The following is a 22,310-nucleotide window of genomic DNA, read 5'->3' on the forward strand; positions in this document are numbered from 1 at the left end:
TAGACCAATAACAATAACTATGCTAATAAAAACAGGCAATATTTAGGAAAGTTTAACGACTTAATACTACTAATGTTCCATATAAACCATTATATTATATGTAATGTGTATGAGCTTACTGTTTTCTTGAAGAACAGAACAACGGCTGAATAAGTCAACAGATGAATCAGTTTCTAGTCTTTAAAGACAAACATATCATATATATATATATATATATATATATATATATATAAAAGTCGTGCTGCCAAATCCATGAGGTTCAATAACAAAGTCATCTTTTGTTTTTAATCCATCAATTGTTTTGTCTTTAAAATGTCAAAAGAAGTGAAACATCACAAGTTCTAACAGCCCAGGTGACATCTTGTTTTGTCTGACCAGCAGTATTGGTCTATACAACATATTTACAATATTAGAAAAACAGAAAATGCTCATAATGAAGCTTCAACCAGTCAATGTTAAATAATCATCACATTTGGCAACAGATCCATATTAAAGTGTGTCTAACCCATGTAGTAGAGGTTGTTGGAGCTGTTGTCGAAGTACCAGTCTCCGTTCCTGTTGTTGCTGAAGGTGAGCGGCGTGGACGAGCCGTTCCTCTCATCGACGATGCTGAATCTGTTTGGACTCTGGGTCAAGTTGTGGTTGATGATTAAATATTCATCACTCTGTGTGAGGGGGGAAAAGTACAAGCAAAACACATCAGTATACTGTAAAAAGGCAGAAAACTGGTCTGTATTGTTTGCTTATATCACATCATGTGAAGGATCTTCCACGTACCTTGAAGCCGTAGTATTTTGCATCGTAGGTGATGTTGGTGATCTGATCCATATCGTTAAAGAACCAGTTGTACGTTTCTCTAGAGGGCAGCATGGCCATCCAGCCAAGTTTATGAGTCATTCTCTTCTTCATATAGGGAACCACGCTGGAGCCTGTAGGAGTGAGTTCAAAAACAACTTATACAAACAACGTATATATGTCATATTAGACTATTTATACTATATATATATATATATATATATAATGTATACTTATATAACATGAATATAAAGTGATGAAATGGAAAGCATCACTATTTACTGAATTTGATTGAATGTTATAAACGCTTTTCAAATAATTGTACAAATTAAATTACAGTACAGTATAATTAAAAAACACTATAATACAGTACAGTATATAAAATATAGATTACCGTAGTGGGCTAAATGGGCTTTAGCCTTTGGTGAATTTCTATATTTTTAACAGGACTGAAAATAAACTGTAAATACCTTAAATACCGAATGTAAAGATACATTATGAAATATCTTTTCTTTTCTCCACGTACTGTAAGCAGACTACTTGATTTACATGATACAGCCCCGACTGCATTTCCCACTAATCACCAGCAGAGGTCAATAAAAAGTACGGATAAATGACTACTTCTTCAACAACAAACTGAAATAAAAGCAGTCTGTGTATTTAAATACCATGTGAGTTGGTTAAGATTACATCCTTGGCTCTCAGAGACTCTGGTGACGGGTTGTTGAAGGACAAGCGATGGAAGTTGACGGTGTGGTCGCACACAGCGCCGGGGAAACCCACGCTCCAAGCGGCATTCTGGGAACAGTGAGCGGGGTCCAGCAAGGGGCTCAAAGGCACGACCTTGTTGTTGATGGTTCCTGGAGACATGGGTGACATAGAGACCGAGTCAGACGCCGGAATCCATAGACTTAGAGCTGAGTGTTACAGCTCAGGAAGGGAAGTGCTGCTGGTTTTGACTTCTTCATGGGATTTGTTGGCAATAAGAAAAATACAGAATAACATTTGACTTATACTTTACATTTTTTCCTCAAACACTTTGGCTCAATTCTTGAATAAGTTAAGTTTAAATCTCTGAACAATTAGTTTGCTGTTCACAACAGAACTGAATTGCTCATTCATTTAAAGCAAATTGCACGTATGTTGTCACAAAAGAGTACAATTGTCTAAAATGTGCACAATAACCACGTGCACATGGCTTGCTGATCAAAACGGATGAGTTGATTATCAGTGACATTGTCTTCACAACTTCTAAACATTCTTTAATTGTTACAGCCATCACATGCAAAATGATCCATTCAATTATCCAAATCTGTCAGACATAAATGTACATTCCATAAATATCTATGACGTGGTGTTACGTTCTATCAGGAGGAACAATGTGTTGTAATTTACTGAACTACCACAGGTTTCTTTGTTGTTTCACTATAAATGAGTTGATATGAAAGACCGAAGGTGAATTTTCTGTTTAAAGTACATGCAACACGTTGGACTGTGTACTACAGTATTGTAAAGTATTGACTTTTGCCAGTAAACTTTTACCTATTGTACTTTTACCTAAGCTCATTCAGCTACACAAAACAGTGTCAACTAAAAAGTAGAAGAACAGAGGTTTGTCTCTGCCATGACGGCCATGATGGGGAATAAACATTGAAACTTTTTGACCTGTGTGGCTCACATGATGACAAAAACAACTTTTCATTGTGGTGGCCGATTTACTCACACAATTACTGGCTTTTGAAGCATGAAGCATTAGGACTGAATCAAGAAATCAACCAAAGTGATTGGGAAAAACAAAAACAGAATAATAAATCTAATCTAAACAGTACGAGACTAAAGCCTGAGTACCTGTGAGGGAGCCGTCAGTGTCCACCAGCTGCACCTCGTGCTCCCACCTGAAGCCGGCCTTATTGGGTGAGTTGAAGTACTGGATACCAGCAAACCTGACCGACCAGCCGCCACAACGATTCACACACTTCCCATCGATTGCGGCGACCCCGATGGCTGCGCAAGAGTTCCGGTTGAAGTTGATGAACTTGGTGTTCAGGACACTCAGGCCATCGTCCAATGGCGCGATGACACCTCGGTGCGTGCAGTAGTCACTTCCCAGTCCCAGCTCGTCCACGTAGCCCACGATGGTGCTGTTGGACATCGTCGCCCCTCCTTTCTCGCCAAAGCTGCTCACGGCCCACGGAAGGATGCGCTTGGCTTCAATACCGACTTTCTCATTGTTGACCATGATGAAGTCACTGAACTGCACGGTGCCCACGTTGACCCACTCGGCACCTTTCTCACAGTTCCAGGTGGTGAGGGAGCGGAACACGGCCGGCTCCGGTGTTGAGGAGCGGCAGCCCCCGTCCTTCATGGGGAAGTAGTCGGCGAAGATCCAAATGCCGAACCAGCCCTGAGAGTGCACGGTGTTGTTGTAAAACTCACCGAGGGGAACCCTCTTCTGGCAGATGTTTCCGTCGTAGGACGGGCCGTCGGGGTGCTCATGCATGCGGTACCAGAAGCCGAAATGGGTGCCCCCTGCGGCGGCGTTGTGGCGGACGATGTTGTTGGGATTAGTTACCCAGTAGGCGGCGGGAGTGACGTCATCGTTCAGCAGGCTGGTGCTTTGTTTGACAAACACAGCCAGGTTGTACTGCAGGATGTTCCCCGTCTCAATGCCGTCCTCGATGAAGAAGGCCCCACCCATGATGTCGTAGATGACGTTGTGCTCCACCAGCAGATTGTGGGTGTTATGGATCGTGACGGCCCTGTTGAAGGTCTGATGGATGGCACAACCCCGCACGTATGACTTGAAGTCGATGTCTCCCATCAGATGCCAGTGGATGGGGTAACGTCCCAGCCTGAAGGCCTGTCCTGCGTGGAACACCTGTGGCATTAAAGCATAACGTTTCAGTGTGAGGATGAGGAGGGTTATAAAAACAGCCGTTATCTGATCTTTTTAATAAGCTGTAAAGAAAAAGAGAAGTTTCAGTAGAGCAGTGAGTAGTTGAAGCATCTCACCTCAACATATTCCAGTCTGCCGACTGCAAGATTCTTGCCTGGCGTGGCTGCGTGGAAACATGATGCAGCCTCCAAACTGATCGCTGCCGATCTCCTCCCCGAACCGTCCTTGGAAACAGGTTTGGGTGGCGAATTCACCTGCGGCACAGACAGAAGGATGTTAATAGCGTCTTTGAGTACCTTTTAAAAGCGCTTGATGAATAAAATGTATTATTATTATTAATACTGCATAGCTCTATGATGATATACATGATGTTGTTATTAGGGAAAGCAGGTACAAACGATGTAGGGGTCAAGCAAACAACACACATATCTTTTAATATACTGTTTTGTGTCTGTGTTAAATTACACACTATTAGTTAGATGAGATATATTTATAATTTCAAACAATTAGTGGATACATTGATTTGAATAAAAGTATTTAAGCAAAAGTGCCAGAACTTTTCCATTGTTAAAAAGAAATGATCTGCTGGTTTTCTTGGTTTTATTCGATAATAATAATAATAATAATAATAATAATAATAATAATAATAATAATAATAATAATAATAATAATAATAATAATTAGCTACAGCCTTAAGACTGCAGTGACACCACTCATCACACATTTTCATGTCTTCAGTTCATCTGACAGACCAGTCTAGAAAAACAAGAAATTAATCTAGTAAACACTTTACTGGTGTTGAGTCGTTGAATATATTTTACTTCACAGCAACGTTATGTCTCTTACTCGTACTCGTTACTTGTTACTTTTAGTGTGTAATTAAATCGGAAAAGCAAAAAACACCGTACCTGTGTTGAAGCCATCGGGGCAGGCTTCGATCGTATCCTCCCATTCTTCGTGTTGGGAGCCTCGTATCAAGATGTTCCTGGTGAGGAGGCCCACCTCAGCTCGGCCCTCAAACACCGTACCATCGGGCAGCGTGACGGTCACCCCGAGGTGAGTGTACTGGAGCGCTTCGGTCAGGGTTAGAGTCTTACCGTCAGCTGACACGGCGTCAATAATCCTCACCTCGTTCTCTTTCTGGCTGTGCCTGGACACAGTGATAACAGGATTCTACCTTCAAAACATTGTTTTATTACTGTCGACACAAGATACAGTAAATCTGATTGGACAAAGCGTTGAAAAGGGGACTTAACATTAACTGTTTAAAGCCATCCACCTGTCAACATTTTGGCTGAATAATCATTATATTGAGATTTTGATGTTTTTTATACCTTAAACTTTAAACTTAAAAGGTTAGTTACTTCTTCCCGCATTTCTCTTTAAGGAGAGTTTACTTTGTGCTGCACTGTTGAGATTTATTTCCACTAGGTTTTGTAAATGTCAGGTGTAATCCTGACATTTTGTCCCCGAGGGGGTGTTCAACTTCACACACACATATCAGCCTAGAGGTGTGTGTGTGTGTGTGTGTGTGTGTGTGTGTGTGTGTGTGTGTGTGTGTGTGTGTGTGCGTGCCTGGGAGGTTTCTGTGTTTATGTTCTCACTCACAGAAGAAAATACAGAAACAGTGACATTGAGAGAAAAGGGTTTGAAGTTTGAAGTGACTCTGAGAAGTTGTAAAACCTTATATAGAATGATTATTAATCATTGTCACTCATTTTACAAAAGTCTTACAAAAATACATGAAATAATGAGCTAGTGGAATAAATGAACATTTAATTCCATACATTTAAATATTTGATTTAACGGTAACTTGAGCATGAAATCTCTTAACCTCATGAAGTTACTGCTAATCTGCTGAACTAGGCTAGTTACCTTTTAGCAGGACTAGTTTATCTGCTGTTACTTTTTTCTACCATTTTATTTATGCGTTGCTAAAAAGTAATTTGTAAGATGTTGGAGCGTCAACATTTATTATTCAAGTACAGGAAACAGGAAAAAGTGGTCCAAGTCCAAGACTTTCACGGTTGAAATATGAAATATTCCGACGTCCAAGCATTCAAGATGCCCAATGCCAAACATAAACAAAAACCTGGCTGACAAACTGATGTGTGCACACAATTTAACTATTTTTTCCTGAATACATTTTGTGTGGAGAAGATAACTTTCAGAGATTGTTTATCTCAACCAGCTACCTAATACAACTTGCGACATATTTTGACATCAATTTACATGCAGAATAAGGTTTTACTATATAAAAGTAAGTATTATTTTAATTAAAATGCAGGCAATGGTCCTGTCCTAAAAAATAGATGTATACATGATAAGAAATTTATAATTTACTCTTTATATCTCACATAAAGCTTCTTGTAATTACCAAATATGATCCAATACTCTGGATATGTTCGGCTCTACCTGTGCTAGATCTACCAAAAAACCTTTCTGGGCACCAACATGGCGGCCTGGACAGGACAATGGTTTACCATTTACAATTTGCACTTCCATTGCTGTGTGACGTCAAACTGCTTCTTCATGGTGGATGGATTTTACCTAAGTTTACGACTACTATTTCTCGTGGGAAAACATTCTGAAGTTGTGAGCAGTCTGGTCTCTCTCACCAGCCAGAGTGCAGTCACTGCAGGGTGGTTCTCACATGCTGTTATTTTGTACAAAAATGTCATTTTTGGATGTTGAACTAAGATGTCAAAAAGTCAGTTTCTTGTCTTCACTTGATTTTGAACAAATATGTAGTTACTGCATTTTGACAGTGTTATAATAAAGTAGCTTCCCAGACAACTTTGGTTTCTGCTTGGACAAGCATTGAGACTGTACCTGTTGCCTGTGGACGCAATGACAATTTCATCTCCAACTTTCCACGTCACCGCCTTCATCAGAGTCAGCGTGACGGAGCCTGTGGTCGCTGTCTGGGCCAGGTGGGTCCAGGGAACAGGAATTGGAATACCTGGAGAAACAGGTTGTTAACAATGACTGATGGGAGCAGGTGAGGTGTCACTAATAATAACTTCCCTTCACATGACTCAAATTACTGTCAGGTTATTTTAAATGCTGAAGTCAGATTTATTTTCTTCCGACGGAGCCAAGCTACAAGTTTCCCCGTTTCCATTCTTTATGCTAAGCTAAGCTAATATTTAGCGTGCAGACACGAAGGTGGTGTTGATCATTTCATCTGTTTGAATATGTTTGTGTGTTCATACCATGAAGGTCCAGTATTCCCTCTCTGACACCCAGCGTCTTAGTTCCATAAACAGGAAGTTCTGTTGAGCGCAGGTTTCCATGAAGTGTGATGATGGCTTTGTGCTGGAATGGCGCCCCCTCCTGGCCAATTTCGAGCCGTCCGCCATCTGTGATCAGGATGTTTTCTGCCTGCAGCTCGATGTCCGCCTCGTCAAACACCAACGCCCCTCCTGAGCACAAAGAAAAAGGAGGTTCCAAACTTAATACTGGTAGCAAAAATAAAAGATATTGTATTGAGCAAGTACAGTGTGTGTGATGTGTATGTGATATCTGATTTAACAAATATTTTTTCCTTTTACTATATTAGCCAAAAACAAAACTTCTCTAGTGATCGTACAAACTTTGAGACCAAAAAGTTGTATCTGAAATATATTTCCCTTCTTAAAAAGTCTTGGAAGTGACTGGAAAATGAGAAAAAATAAAAAACTATACAAATACAAAAGATTTGCGTAAATCAATTAAAAAATATATATTTCTGTATCATGACAAATACACAATGTGCAAAAATGTCCACAACATCGATGATAAAGTACTTTTTGTACCTTGAATGAGGAGCATTTTCAGCACAGGGGTGCTGGTGTCCAGCAGGATGGTCTGGCCTTTAGTGATGACGGCAAACGAGCCCTTCTCAGGTGGAGACAGACCGCCCCACGTGAACCTGGACGACCACACGTCAATGTAGAAGAAATCTGCATTATCCTGAAGAAAGACACAAATACTGGATTAACACAAACATGTACAAAATAAGCAAAGCAATGAAGCAGTCTCATTTCATGTGCAATAGAAGGGACACTGTGTTGTGAGTAAGGTCACAGGATCCAACTGTCCTCTCTTACCATCTTGGCGATGCCTCGGTCTCTGATGCTGACTCGGACTTTGGCTTCCTGAGACTGCCGCTGAGAGTTGGTCACACAGATGATGTGTGTGTTGTTGGTGGATTGAACGTCACACACAGAGCCTGCGATGGTCACGTTAACTTCATTCATGTTGGTGCTGTAAGGTGGGGAAGTGAGTGATGAGATTCAATGAGGTGAAAGTGAAGAGCGAAGTGAAAGAACACGTCATACATTGTATTCTGACATACACATATTATATACTGTATGTCTATAATGAAATAGAATATAGTAGACAATAAAAAATATACAATTACATACTTTATTTTAACATAAAATACCTCTATACTATAATGTACCACAATAAAACACTTAAATCCCATATGTTATAATTTTATATAATATTACAAATGATAATATAATACAATAGCAGTAAACTCTGCCATATAATATAATGTATTGTAATATAATACAATGTAATGTAATGTAACATACCATAACATACTACAATATATAGTTATATATGATAATATAATATGATATACCCTATATTATTATACAACATAATATAATGTTACATTCTTTTATATTATTATATATTATATTATTACAATCATATCAATAATTTCATATCATATAATACATCTGAAAGTGTTCTGTTTGGAAGACTACCACTAGACCACTAGGCCATCACTACTCTCCTTAATATGATTTAATCATATTAATATGAGATTCTATGTTATGGTACGTTACTGTACAGAGGTATATCATATTAAAGTAATGTTATCAGTATGTTATTATTTATGTCTTTCTATGGTATCTCGATATAGAAGCTATTAAAACTATATGAGATTTAATATATAATTATAATTATCTATAAACTGCTGTCTGCTGATCATTATGATGTGTTGTCAATGGTCTCATTTTGGTTGAAGCTTTTTTCTTGTCACTATTGGTAATGAATAGTTGTGGAAATGCTAATAAAAATCATCATATCAAAAGTATTTGTTTTGTATATACAGTATAGAAAGCACTATGCGCCAAAAGCCAGACAGTGTAACAAAGCATTAAACCCAATGAAAGCACAGGCGGCCCATGAAACAAAAGAGATTGTGTTGTGTAAGTTGAGCGCTTCATTCTTAACCAGTGGTCCATGACGTGGGTGTGGCTCTATATTGTTCAGACTTTCTTCCTTTACTGCACCTGAAACCGGAGCCGCTGACAGTGAGCCGGGTGCCTCCAGCGGTGCCTCCTCTGCGCGGAGAAACCTCAGCGATCACCGGAGTCAGCTGAGATTTGTAGGTGTAGCCATTTGATATGTTGACGGCATCCAGCTGGTTAATGACAGCAAGCACGCAGCTCACCACAGACTGAGTGCCTGAGAGCAGACGGGACAGCGACACGTGGACGGACACGACAACAACACAGTATGAGTCAAGATGCTCTGAGATAACAAGCAGATGTCTTATCTTCCTTCACAAGTTATCAAGTTGTATTTGACATGCTTGACGTTTCCTCCTGCGATGAAAGGCTGTCAACATTCCTGTTAGACAAAGTCTGTCTCCATCAGAGCTGAAGAAATGTTCATTGCTTAGAGATGTACAAGTGCGTTACAATACATACATTACATGCATACTTGAGAAATACTATGTGCATCTCTGGGTTGTTAACATACCAACCCTACTTAAAATCACCAGAATAGCAAATATGGACCCTTATGAGGAGACTGTTTCATGAAATGCTGTTTCAATACTCTACTTAAAATCATGTTAAGTTTAATATACAATATATATATCAATATATATCAATATATATATATATATATCAATATATATATATATATTGATATATATATATACATATCAATATATATATATATATATCAATATATATATATTGATATATATATATATCAATATATATATACATATTGATATATATATATATATACATATCAATATATATACATATCAATATATATATATATCAATATATATCAATATATATATATATCTATATATATATCTATATATTGTATATTAAACTTAACATGATTTTAAGTATATTCCATATCTTTGATTGATTCTAGTGTATTATTTTGGGCAAACAAATAAAAACAAATAAAATATAAGGATTTTAAAAAGGGGAGCGGTACATCCCCACCACCAGTGGGAATGTATATCACATATTCTTGTTCTTGTCTACTGTATATTCACTTTCTTCTTTATTGTTGTCTCATTAAAACCTGTTTGGCTGCATAATCTTTTATTTTTAATATTCTTTAGCAATATATTTTCTGTCTAAATGATAAAATGATTTAGTAAATAAATGAATAAATGATTCATAAATGATAAATAATAAAAAACATTACAAAATCACAATTTTTGACATTCAAAATAGTTTAGATTTAGGTTTTGAATCGTCCTGCTCCTTTGGACAGAGGGTGGAGGTCACCCATCAGGACATCTGATCAACAAACTGCACCGACTGCTTAATCTGAGTGGATCATCCTGGTGAAATAACGTCCAAACTTACCGTTGATGGACGGAGACAGGCAGTACAGACGGGACGATGAAGACATTTCTCTGTGAACGTCACACTCCTGCCCGCAGATCGTCACAGCGGAGACGTGCGGGTCGAACCCAGAACCCTGCACCGACAGCAGAGCGCCGCCACCAAGACTGCCTGAATCACAGATGAGGCAGGAAGAACTTGTTCAGTAAGAACATATTAAACTTTAATTGCGAGGCATTACAGCCTGCAATGCAATTCTATTTTATTTTATTCTATTGTATTATTCTCTTGGGCAATCAAGTACACAGTATAGGTACTTGAAATGTAATTGATTAAAATGTACCGTATATCTTAGATGACAACGAAGACTTTCTTTCGGAGTTTTATGTATGTTTTTAATAATGACACGTATATTTGATTTCTCTGTGAAAATTGGGAAAGTAAAGCGGGCAGTTTGTTTACTCAGAACGGCTTCAGATGGTCGAATAGCTTCAGAAACACTTGTTATGTATTAACTTGCGTACAGCACCTGGTGACGTTTGTTCCGTGTCTTTATTTATGCTCTATTTATTCTGTTGTGTCACGATCTGGTTGTACTTTGGTTTCCTGTTTTATTTTGAAATGTTCACTCCCCGTGTGTCATGTCTTGTTTTCCCTCCCTCTGTGATTATTGATTTGATCCTCCTGTGTTTGCCTTTCTCCCCAGCTGTGTCTCGTGTATATTTTGGCATTTCGTGCCCTTCCCGTTTGTTTGTCATGCCCTAGAGCCTGGGTTGTGACAGTATATATCCCTGTCTGTCTCATTGTTCCTTGTTGGTTCGTCATTTCATGTTACGCCCGTATTGTTGGATGTTTTCTCGTGCTGCCCTGGTTTGTGTGTTCAGTTGACTTTTTACCTTTTGTTATAGCCTGCGTCCTCTGTTGTTTTGCTTGTTAGCTTTTGTATTTTTCGGCTTTGTTGTTAAAGCTTGCTTTTCGTTAAAATCCTAGTCTGCTGTACTGCATTTGGGTCCTCACCTTTTCATGTCGTTATGTTATATTACAGTAAATCAATTGTTTTTAACCCATATTTAACCAGAGAAGACATGTAACAACAACAAGTGTCAAAATATTAAAATACCTATGCACAGTGACAAGTACCACAAAAATTATACTACAAATTAGATTAGAATTGCGACTAGAGCAGCTGAATTACATTTTGCAATAAAAAGAACTCTAGAGGTTTTGAAAGAAAGCGTATCTATTTTATTTATTCAAACCAAAGCGTTTGATTCTAAATCTGCTGACTACACCAAGCTGTTTAATTGTTATCAATAAGTGTATATTTACCTTTTACATTGATAACATATCCTGGGTGATATCAATATTCTGTTTGTGTGAATATTAAATATAATATAGAAAATAAGACACTCTCTGCTTACCCTCGTTGGGCTGCACGCTGCTCAGAGTCAGCTCATACGTGAACATGACATTTGACTGGGCGTGACCTTTGACCTGGTGATGCAGCACGACTGGGTACGCTCCCCCCGGGTTGTCTCCTGCAGTGCACTGAACCTGTGAGTCGGAGACTGTGGACACGACACAGGGGACTTGGTTTATGGTGACGGAGACGTGCTGAGAGTCCCTGCCAAATCCTGAACCTGTCAGTGTGACGACTGCACCGCTCGGCCCTATGGGAAAGAAACAGAGGGGAGGAAGAGGTAATGAGAAGAAGGTTACGCAGGACTGGGTGGACACAATATGAACACAATACACTGAATCACATACTTTGAGTAGGCTCTGGCTTTATTCAGGCAAACAGACAACGTTTGCTTTTGTCGGCCAGATCTACTGACTTATGTGTCAAAAACAACTTTAATGATGGTGATTGTACGGTTACATAAAGCTCTAAAGGTTTTCCAATATATTTAATGTTCTTGAACCCTTCAGATGAATCTTCTGGAGTTTACTATAAAAATGGATTTAATCTCAGTGATAGTGATCCAAATATACAGCGGAATAAACATGGTAAATATCTACATTTTATTATTATTCTTTATTTAGTTTTTCTATTTTACTGCTCTGTTCTGTCTGTTACAACTATTGTCAGATTGATATTGGTTCTTTTACACAAATTAAAAGTTTTTCAAGGGTGATCAAGGAACAAATGCAATCCTGATTAATGTAACAAAGTCTCCTCCTGACCAGGATGCTTGTTTACGGGTAGAGCTACGTTGACTACAGGATGTAGAGGACCATTATTACCGGTGGTGGGGCTGATGGAGCTGATGACAGGAGTGTGTGCTGCAGAGTAGGTGAAGTTGAGAGGAGGGTACTGCACGGAAAAGACCTGGACATTGGCGGTCACCAGCCCCTCGCCGCGAGGAGGCGTCAGGCAGCGAAGCAGACCCGGCGTCACCTCCTGAACCTTCGCAGGGTATGCCACCGACCAGCACGCTGGTGTTCCCCGGAGCGAAGCCGTTTCCAGTGAAGACCAGAGAGGTTCCTCCTGCCAGGCTGCCCATGCCGGGGTTGAGGAACGGCCTGGGCGCGGCTGCTCAGGGTGACAGAACCTGATGCAAGGCCTTTACTTCTCACGATCACTTTGACCGGGTGGTTTCCCGCAGGCAGAGCGGTAACGCTCAGCGTGATGTTGCCATCGGTCACGGCGGTGACTTCCAGCTCTAAGGTGCCGGCAAAGACGGCCACGTCATCCACACGGCTGCCAAACCCTGAGCCAGAGATGGTGACATTGGTAAGATCACTGATGCTGTCGGGGGAAATGCTGGAGGCCGTGGGAGTGACGGAGGAAGAGTACATGAAGGAGCAGCTTGAATGACAGGAGCTTTGGATGATGCCCGTGTGGAAGACGACATCCCCAGTGTGAGGCTGAGACGGAGAGGTGTCACAGATGATACAAGTGTAATTGACCGTCACGACTGAGCACGGCTCGCTGGCTACAGTCACCTGTCCTCCGGAGAAGCCAGAGCCGTGGATGAGGAGCCGCGTGTGGCCGGTGGGGCTGCCCATAGGAGGCGAGACCGAGTCCACCACAGGCAGAACCACAAAGCGGCGGTCGAGCTCGTTTGGTATGGCCATGATGGCGCTGCCGAGGTTGTTGACTCTGACGACTACGGGGAGAGCGATGCCGATGGGAAGTTCACTTTTGCGGCTGAGCTGGCAGTTGATCTCAGAGTGAGAGCTGTTGATCACCTGACAGGGCTGATCTCCCACTGTCACCTGCAGGAAACAGAGACACCGTCAGTCACTGTACAAGAAATCCATTTTCTAAAGGTGACTGACCTCACTGAGTGCTGACGGATTAACTCTTTAGCTGCAGAGAACAAAATTAAGCCTGTATGTTTGATTTATTATGAACTGTGACTAAAATGTAATGATCATTGTAAAACACGGCAATATAACGCTCAATATAAATTGTGTTTGTTTTAATAACTAAATGTTTATATTGCTGTAAAGGTCTAGAGTTGTTATATTTACTTTTTGTTCAGATAAATAAAGTCATAAGTCTAATTATCCTGTATGTTTGTCAAATATAGAAATATTGATCCAAAGCAAGCCATTCAAATAACCCTAACCCTAACCCCATGTTAATATCTGCAAAAAACTAAACATAAAACAAGAAAGGACAACACCATATTGAGAGATAAAATATAATTATTATAGTTTTGCTGTACTGAACAGCACTACTGTGGTGTCCAGCATCATTTCAGTAGATATTCATTTATAACTGCTGCTCTTATTACATCTATTTAATCATCATTTCAACATGAAGAGAGAAAGTACCTGAAGAGAAGCTACTGTAGGATTCTCTGTTACTGACCAACACTTAACATTTCAATCCATTTTAAACTCAAATCCTTTTAGACATGAGCCATACGAAGGCTGCTAACCTCATTAGCGCAGGCGGTATCGCCGAAGCCTTTGCCCTGAATGTGGATGATCTGGTGGTATGAGCCCTGGTTGGGGGAGATGGAGTGGACTGTGGGGGTGGAGCAGGCGGAGACGCTGAAGGAAAGGCCGTCTGAGGTGTCATTGGTCTGTGGGCAGTGTGGGGAGGCCTCGCACTGCGGGGCTGCTCTGGAGACGCGACGTGAACCTGAAGGGGAGACATTTGAATCCATTGATCACATACAAGCTTGTCTTTATTTTGACTTGGATCCCAGTCGGAATCTGCTGGATGTTTGTGTCCTAAGTACACGTGTGCTCTGATGAGCTGTTGTCGAAAGATCTATTGATCCTCAAGGAACTCTTAAAGTATTATTTTTACATTTACCTCCTGTCACGTGTCTGGCCTCCATGCCTCCCACGCTGACAGAGACCTTGCCGCTCTTCTTCGCCCGAGCCTCCACTTTCACGACTCCCTGCAATCGCCTGGTGTTGGCATCATCTATGTAGCCACTGCTGTAGTAATACACACCGGGTGCAGTGAAGCTGTAGCTGAAAGATCCTGAGAAGAGCAAGAGAGGCAGGGAACGTAAATCTGTGACATTGAATCATGAAGCCTTCTTGCCATGCATTTGTCTCTCGCACATATTAAAAGGTGTGACGCATCACATGTCACACATTACATCCTTCACGTCACATATCCCACATCACAACAACGCAGACAGTTAATGGAAAAATCCACCTTGTTGTTTGGAAGATTTTTCTTACAGTGAAGCGATGTTGATATATTTCAGGTGCAGCTTTACTGGGTAAATTAAGAGCAGTTCACTAACGTATTACTAGCTTTAACATTAGATCATCAGGGAACATTCTCCTTTTGTCTGCTGTTGTGTTTTGGTATGTTGTGATGTTATCTGACTGTCCCCATTTTAAATACTTTCTGCCCAGGAGATATTGTATTTCAATGAGACCTTTCTGGTTAAATAAATGATAAATAAAATGTGCATCTTAACTGTACATCTTTTATTTGTGCAGGGTGTTTTAATCGTCATTATGCTGTTTTTAAGCTCCCTTCATGGCTAGCTCAAAGAAGAGATTCTAATCTCACAATTTTCCTTTTATCTGATTAATTCAAGGAAAAGAAGAAGAAAGAACATCTGCAGGACTAAATAAGGCTTCCCTGCCACAGAACATCACACATTGATGATATCCAACAGTGTAAAACAATTGAAGGATTTCGTTTTAACTTGAGAGAAGCTCAACAACAATGAGATGGTTCTTTATCTTTTCTGTCGTGCGCCAGTGACTCAGTATTCTACCTGTGGAAGACTTCTCTCCACTGTTGAACGGTCCCTCTCCATCGGTGGTGTCACCTGGGCTGGCAACACTAAACACCCGGTATGCGACATTCTGTAAGGTGGGTGCCTCCCAACGCCACGCTACTTTGTCACCAACAAACGCATCGAGTGAAGCAGGACTCCATGCATACCCCTGTCCAAAAGCTGGAACACACAGACACATGTAAAGTTGGACTGACAGACGGAGTTACACGCACAGGAAAGCGTTCATTGTTCATGTTCATTGTTCATGTTCATTGTTAAGCAACATATGGCTAATTATGGAAAAATGGAAGTGAAACTGGTTTTGAAACACTTTCTAGGTGCAGTCACATTTAATCTTCAGGTGACAGCTTCCTTCTTGTGAAACCTTTCAGCAACTTAATCCTCCGACCTTCAAAAAAGGCTCAACATGTGAACCTACTTCGGTGGGATCCCTGATTGGTGACGATGTGAGTCTTCTCTTCCGACTGCATAACACACTGCAGCTCCTTCTCTGAGGCGGCCTGCACTTCACACTCAGCTCCTCCTGTTGCAACACAGACCAACGCAAAACACGTGTGAGAACAGAACCCTGAGGCAGTTGCATTATAGTACTGCTTTTCCAATATTTACAGCACTGTAGATTACCACCAGCTACAGTTAGTAGCCCTACTATTGTTGTTTCCCCGTCAACCATTATTTGTTATTTGTTTAACACAAAATGTTGAATGGTTTGTTGGCAGAGGTTATTGCCGGGGTGATAAATCTATTTGAAACTGCTGGGTCTCATATCGCTTACCAAAGGAGACTTTGTTGTCAGAGGTGTTGTTGCTGAAACCAGATCCAGAAACAGTCAGCCTGGTTCCTCCCATCAAGGAGCCGAGCAGGGGGGAGATGCTGTGGATTTCCAGGATGTATTCAATGGTGGCGTTCACACCGTTGCTATGAAGCGAAAAAAGCAAAATAAAGAGTCCAATTAAGTCCCAAAATGAGCTACGTTTTCTGGCTTTTTTTTACACAGAACAGGTGAGGTCTGGGGCATTACAGCAAAAACAGGGGAAAGAAAAAAAAGAGTAAAAAGAAAAGCACGAATAATTGTTAAATGTCTCAATGTTAATAACAATCCCATTGTTCCTAGTATTTATCCCCTTCTACTTTTGGTGTCCAAGAATGAAAAAGATTTTCTCCATTGAGCGAATAGAGTTGATTATAATGATAAGAAGGGCAGTGGAGGGAGGGACAATGATCTGTTTTAATAACTGACTTTTGTGGATTTATTTTAAAGTGTTTCATTAGTTGTAATATAAAAATATGACAGAGAGGATTCACCTGCCAAAGTTGTATCATTGGACATTTACTATGTAACCATACAGTCTGAACCAATCCCTTTAAATCAAACATCACATTAATAAATCAACTTTAATGATACTTTTTCCAACACACATACGTCTGAGGTGTAAAATCTAAAAACATCACAGGACATTTTGTACAATATAAAGGTTTTGATAAAATCCCTTATCTTCGGATTACTTACATCTAACTCTTCAACCATGTTTAACAAATCATGTGATGCCTTTCAACACATGCAAGAAATAGTTCACAGCCACAGATACGATCCTGTCATGGTAGCCGTACCTTGTCTGGGAGTAGCCATTGTTTCCAACCTGTACATCCACTTCGTACATGCCAGGCGGCAGCACGGGGAGACGACAGGTGATGTCTGTCGCCGTCCACTTAACGCTCACACACTCCTTCCTGCCTACCAGCACGATGCTGTCATTGTCTCGGCCTCCCAGGTTGGAGCCCTGGATGGTGAGAACTTCATGTCCTACACAAAATAAATGTTTTAAAGAAAACGTCAACAGATCTTTTCCACGGAGGAGCTTCTGTCAAGTGTCAAGATAATTGGCACCTCATTAATTACTCTTTATTTTCAAGAAATGCCACTGATGTCCCACAGATTAACAGACATTCTTGTTGCGTGGATGTGTTATTAACTGTAATCCCGTGGGGAGACCTGGTTGTCTTCTCATGCTCAGATTCTCACTGTGTAGTTATTGCAAAGTGCAAAAATAGAGAAAATCTGCTCGTCAACATTACAGGACAAAACAACAAAACTAATGAGGTGACAGTGATAAGAAGAGGAGTCAATATATATATATAATATATTGTGTTCCTCAACAATAGAAGCATTTCAGGTTTGTTTGATAAATACATTTAATATGAAGAGTTGACTAATAGAAACCTGTTAATTACCTGGTAACATAGTAAAGAAATAATGTTAATAACCTTTTCATGAAACTAATTATAAATATACAATACTTTATTTTGAGAGAGTTTATTTTCTTTCCATAAACAAAGAGAAAGCAGATTATATATTGCGTCTGTTGCATTCACCAGACAGATATGATTTCAATTGACCTTTGAGGACAAAACAAATCCTCCCTATTTGACTTTTCAGTAATACTTCATGATGATCCTACCTTCGCTGCGAGGTGATCAAATGCATGAATACAGTTTATAAAGGGCCCAAAAAATGCCTCTCAACTCACCGATCACAGTGGTATGACGAGGACTCAGGCCCGAGATCTGGGACGTTAGATTGTTATCGTAGGTGAAGGAGCTGCTGGCTGTCTGACTCATGTTTCCCATCATCACTGTGACGGTCTGAGGTCCTGCAGTCCCCTGAAATAAGTCATATAAGCATTTATTACTATGAAATAAGTAAAATAAGTGCCCTATTTAGAGCTCAGGCTCTTTGCGAGGCTGGAAAATGTGCAAACAACATGATCTTTAGGGATGAAACAACATAATCTTACATTTACACATGAAAAGATAAATTCATATTCAATAAAACACTCCTGACAATACTTGGTCTGGTATGACCAGTAGCATATGGTGGCTAAAGTTAGCTTGTGTTATCTAACTAACTAACTTACTAACTAACTAACTAACCAACCAACTATCTAAGTGATATCACTGAGCCAGTTTTCTGACTGTGGTTCAACACTGTTTTATTGTGTAACAAACTGTAATGTGACAGCTGGCAGCAGAAATGTGTAAACAGGCTCATTTTAAAGTAGCTGCAAAATGTCATTTACTCCATATCAGAATCTAATGAGTGAAATACCGACATTAATCTACAAAAATAATAAATAAGGTTTTGCAGAATGATGTTTTAGCAATTTTACTGACAAATACAAGTGTGTCTGAAGTGCTTAGTGTACTGCAGCTGCAGAGTTGTTAGATAATTCAGGAAAATATTCATCCACAGTAAACGGTGATTTGTCATTTGTACACTTACTGCTGGCGTTCTGCATTTCAGCTCAGCGTCACTGGCATGAACCACGGTGCACTCGTCCCTGCCAACAGTAACTCTGGTTTCCTGGCTGAAGCCGAAACCTCTCACTGTCAGCAGTGTGCCTCCTAAGAGAAAAAACAACAGGAGATAATAGTTATTCACTTTTATAGGGCGCGATTCTGCTTTAGATTTGTAAATAGTAACACTGATACAGATTTTTCTTACCTGCCAGACTTCCAGAGAGGGGGGAGAAAGAGGAAACGATGAGCTGGTAGGTGAAGTGGAAGATGCTGCCTCCTGCGGAGCGTGAATTCCCCAGAGAGGGGAAGCTGACGAACACGGGGTAAGTACCGGCACTGGCGCTGCCCAGCCTGCACACCTGAGTGGTAGCTGCAATAGAAATGACCAAATCTGGTTAAACTCCTTCCACTATTAAATAAACAGCCACTTCATTTAGACAAAATGCAGTTTTCATAAAAACGTCTTTCCCTCACCGTCGACCTGTTCAACATGGCACCGGGTCTCTCCCACAAAGATGGAGGCGTTTTCACTACTGAAGCCAGTTCCAGTGACAGTCAGAAGAGTCCCCAGGCCATTAGATCCTGGGTAAGTCAGCGATATTACATTATAAATACAACACTCACCACCATCTATCACCATGTAGCATATTATGTACAGGAAGTTTGAAGTTTTTCTACTAAAGCTGACAATTCACTAACACTTGGAAAAGATTTTTTGGCAGTTATTCAGTACTTGAAAATTAAAGTGTGTTTATTATATACTGGTATTGAGTATTTACTGATTAAATAATTGATAATGCAGCCTACACCAGTAACTTTATTTTATTAGACAATTTAGAAATACTATAAAATACAAACACCAGATGTGATTAGGTTACAAAACAGAAAAGTAACAATAAACATAAGGTTGAAATCATTTGAGGAAAGAAAATGACTTTTCCAGTTCAGTAGTATTGTTTCCTTGGCGATATGTTGGGCCACATGTCGGGGTATTGTGATTTGTGTTGAACATTGTGTATGTTGTGTATGCTGTGTATGTTGTGTATGTACACTACAATTTCATTCATTTTAAATGTCTCTGAAAGTTTGCACAACTGTTTGTCTTGTTTAGCAGAACAAACATTGGTTGCTTATATTGCGCCTTAAAAATCAATCAATAATCAAAAATGCTTCATGAACACATAATATCTACCTTGAGATGGGCTGATTCCAGTCACAACTGGAGTCTTGTCGTCCGACCATTCAAACCCACAGTCACCAGAACACTTTGAGGCAATGCCGTTGATGTAAACCTCCACCTGCAAACAGCACCACAAAACTCCCCCATCAAAACATGTGACAGTGCTGCCAGCCATAACAATAGAATAATAGACTGCAGTGTTCAGGCACAAAGCAATTATTTCATGTAATTATATCAATGAAATCCTGCCTGGAGGCACAAAATATACAAATACAGCTTAGCAACGCTACGGATTAAAAGAGGCTCTACAGGATTTATAGTAAGCAAACACACTAAACAGCATGTGACAGACAGATGCTGAAACCCAAAACCAGAGTTTTTGAATCATGGTTGTACCTGTGGTTTGGATTCCCACACACGAAAGTGATCTCCTGTCAGGCTTTTCTTAAACAATCCTCCCTTTGTTTGCTCACTTGCGGAAACAACAACATTGTTGCCAACAGCCGACGAGTCATTAACCTGCAATGAGAAGAAATCACAATCAGGCTGCTCTCGTTGTATCTGTAGAAACTAATGTCACCACTGTAGTTACTGTGTGACCACTACTCATATTACTGCTGCTGCTAAACATATTACTTTAGGTTTCATTTGTACTTATTATTATAAAGACAAACAGAGATCAAAAGAAGCTATAAACCTATACAGTGGACAGTAATTAAACATGAATTAATACAATTAAATACATATAGATATGTATATGAATTAAGATACAATTAGAGACACACAAAACAAACAGAGTCATACACAAGATAATCACACGGCTCGTATATGAGAAGGAATTTAAGAATGACGTTTGATAGACAGAAAGTGTGAGGAACATATAGTAAACACACATATCTGATGAATATTTATGTCATATTATTACTATGACTGCTGCTACTCCTGCAAATACAATCTTGGAGTAATGTTATTATGTTATGAATCATTGGTTTTTACATTATTTGTTTACTTTACTGACATTTGACTTTAATGTTGTAATTCTTGCTAAATTATATATTGTTGTCTATTTATTTTGTCTGTGTTGTTTTAGTCTTGCTTTGTGAAGCACTTGAAAGCGCTATATAAATAAAGTTAAGTTAAGTTGAGTACTGGAGATCATTTGTTAGTAACAAAGTGTTGTTTGGCAATGAACCAATATTAAAGTAATAATCTCGAAGATTGTGTTTTAACTAAATGTCTATTAACTATGTATTGCTGAACACAAAGGAGATTGGGAAGTGAGATCCAAAAACAAATCTGCAATTAGCGCTCAACACCACAGGTGCTGCCAAACGTAGATCTTCCAGAAAGAAACTTTAACTCTTTCTTAAATCAATGAAACAATGATGAAATAAGAAGTGGAGTCTGACCTGCATCAGAGGCTGGTCTCCGGGTTTAGTGAGCCACTCAACCTTCCACGTGGGTTGTCTGCAGCTTCTCTGCCGTGTGACGCTGACCTGACCCATCCCTGCGATTCCCTGCAAAGCGTACTGCAGGTCCTCCTTACTGATGTCCACTGACAGACCTGAAGAACAAGCACCGATGGTGTTAAGATGCCTTGCTGCAAAAGCAACTACACATGTTGTACTGCGTGATGGCATGTAGAAGTGGTGGGATACAACTATGTACATTTACTCAAGTACTGTACTTAAGTACAATTTTGAGGTACTGGTAGTTTTGTGTTTGTGTTTGTGTTGTGTTGTCACAATACTGGAATTTCTAACTTTGACACAATGTCTTGAAAAGTATCGATATTCGATACCAAGGGAAAAAATTAACAAAGAGTAACATAAAATTGGAAACGTCCCAAACATCTCCTGAGTTAAAACACTTTGTGTTCATGTTAGCTTCTTATCACCACAATAGCAACACAAGCAGCTCTAAAATCAGTGATCAGGGAACCTATCTGTGGAACAACGTGCGTTCAGCCTGGACAGTTAAGAGTTGTTACAATGCAGATACTACACAACCGTCTGAGCTACCTTCAGCTCGGCCTCCATAGATCTCCACATCAAAGGTGCCGTTCAGAGGAGGGGTGGCTCTGTGAGGGCGAGTGATGCTGACGGTGGCTGCTCCTTCCCTGAACTCAGCCATGTCCTCGCTGCTGTTGGACATCTATGAGAGTGGAGGAGGAAAATGATTATTTCTCTAATCCACAAGGCCCTTCTCACAATCCTAAATAGTATGTCTAGACTGAAGCAATCATTCAGAATCTTAAATGATAAGAATCTTGATTCTTTCATGAACTGATCTTCTTAACATACCCAATAATA

At 39.9% G+C, this 22,310-nt stretch overlaps 1 protein-coding gene and 1 long non-coding RNA gene across 2 annotated transcripts in view; one reads left to right on the top strand and one right to left on the bottom strand.

Annotated features, from left to right (window-relative positions):
- The window catches only part of pkhd1l1.1 (PKHD1 like 1, tandem duplicate 1), a 46,355-nt gene that overhangs the window by 14,307 nt on the left and 9,738 nt on the right, over positions 1 to 22,310 (bottom strand). Inside the window, 31 exon segments of the mRNA XM_029443143.1 lie at positions 506 to 665; positions 778 to 929; positions 1,464 to 1,655; positions 2,644 to 3,673; positions 3,808 to 3,864; positions 3,866 to 3,945; positions 4,600 to 4,841; positions 6,524 to 6,653; positions 6,907 to 7,116; positions 7,489 to 7,645; positions 7,783 to 7,939; positions 8,983 to 9,157; positions 10,315 to 10,464; positions 11,715 to 11,963; positions 12,538 to 12,703; positions 12,705 to 12,809; positions 12,811 to 13,512; positions 14,184 to 14,389; positions 14,567 to 14,740; positions 15,498 to 15,680; positions 15,940 to 16,044; positions 16,297 to 16,439; positions 17,133 to 17,325; positions 18,050 to 18,182; positions 18,802 to 18,923; positions 19,024 to 19,188; positions 19,293 to 19,400; positions 20,011 to 20,116; positions 20,395 to 20,517; positions 21,408 to 21,562; positions 22,020 to 22,152. Of these exon segments, the coding sequence (XP_029299003.1) occupies positions 506 to 665; positions 778 to 929; positions 1,464 to 1,655; positions 2,644 to 3,673; positions 3,808 to 3,864; positions 3,866 to 3,945; positions 4,600 to 4,841; positions 6,524 to 6,653; positions 6,907 to 7,116; positions 7,489 to 7,645; positions 7,783 to 7,939; positions 8,983 to 9,157; positions 10,315 to 10,464; positions 11,715 to 11,963; positions 12,538 to 12,703; positions 12,705 to 12,809; positions 12,811 to 13,512; positions 14,184 to 14,389; positions 14,567 to 14,740; positions 15,498 to 15,680; positions 15,940 to 16,044; positions 16,297 to 16,439; positions 17,133 to 17,325; positions 18,050 to 18,182; positions 18,802 to 18,923; positions 19,024 to 19,188; positions 19,293 to 19,400; positions 20,011 to 20,116; positions 20,395 to 20,517; positions 21,408 to 21,562; positions 22,020 to 22,152 (6,163 nt within the window).
- LOC115015655 (uncharacterized) lies at positions 11,835 to 12,890 on the top strand. The gene is made up of 3 exons (XR_003833017.1): positions 11,835 to 11,993; positions 12,223 to 12,300; positions 12,481 to 12,890. It is a non-coding gene; the product is annotated as an uncharacterized LOC115015655 (long non-coding RNA).

This window comes from Cottoperca gobio, chromosome 11 (genome assembly GCF_900634415.1).
Source record: "Cottoperca gobio chromosome 11, fCotGob3.1, whole genome shotgun sequence".
Lineage (NCBI taxonomy): Eukaryota > Metazoa > Chordata > Actinopteri > Perciformes > Bovichtidae > Cottoperca > Cottoperca gobio.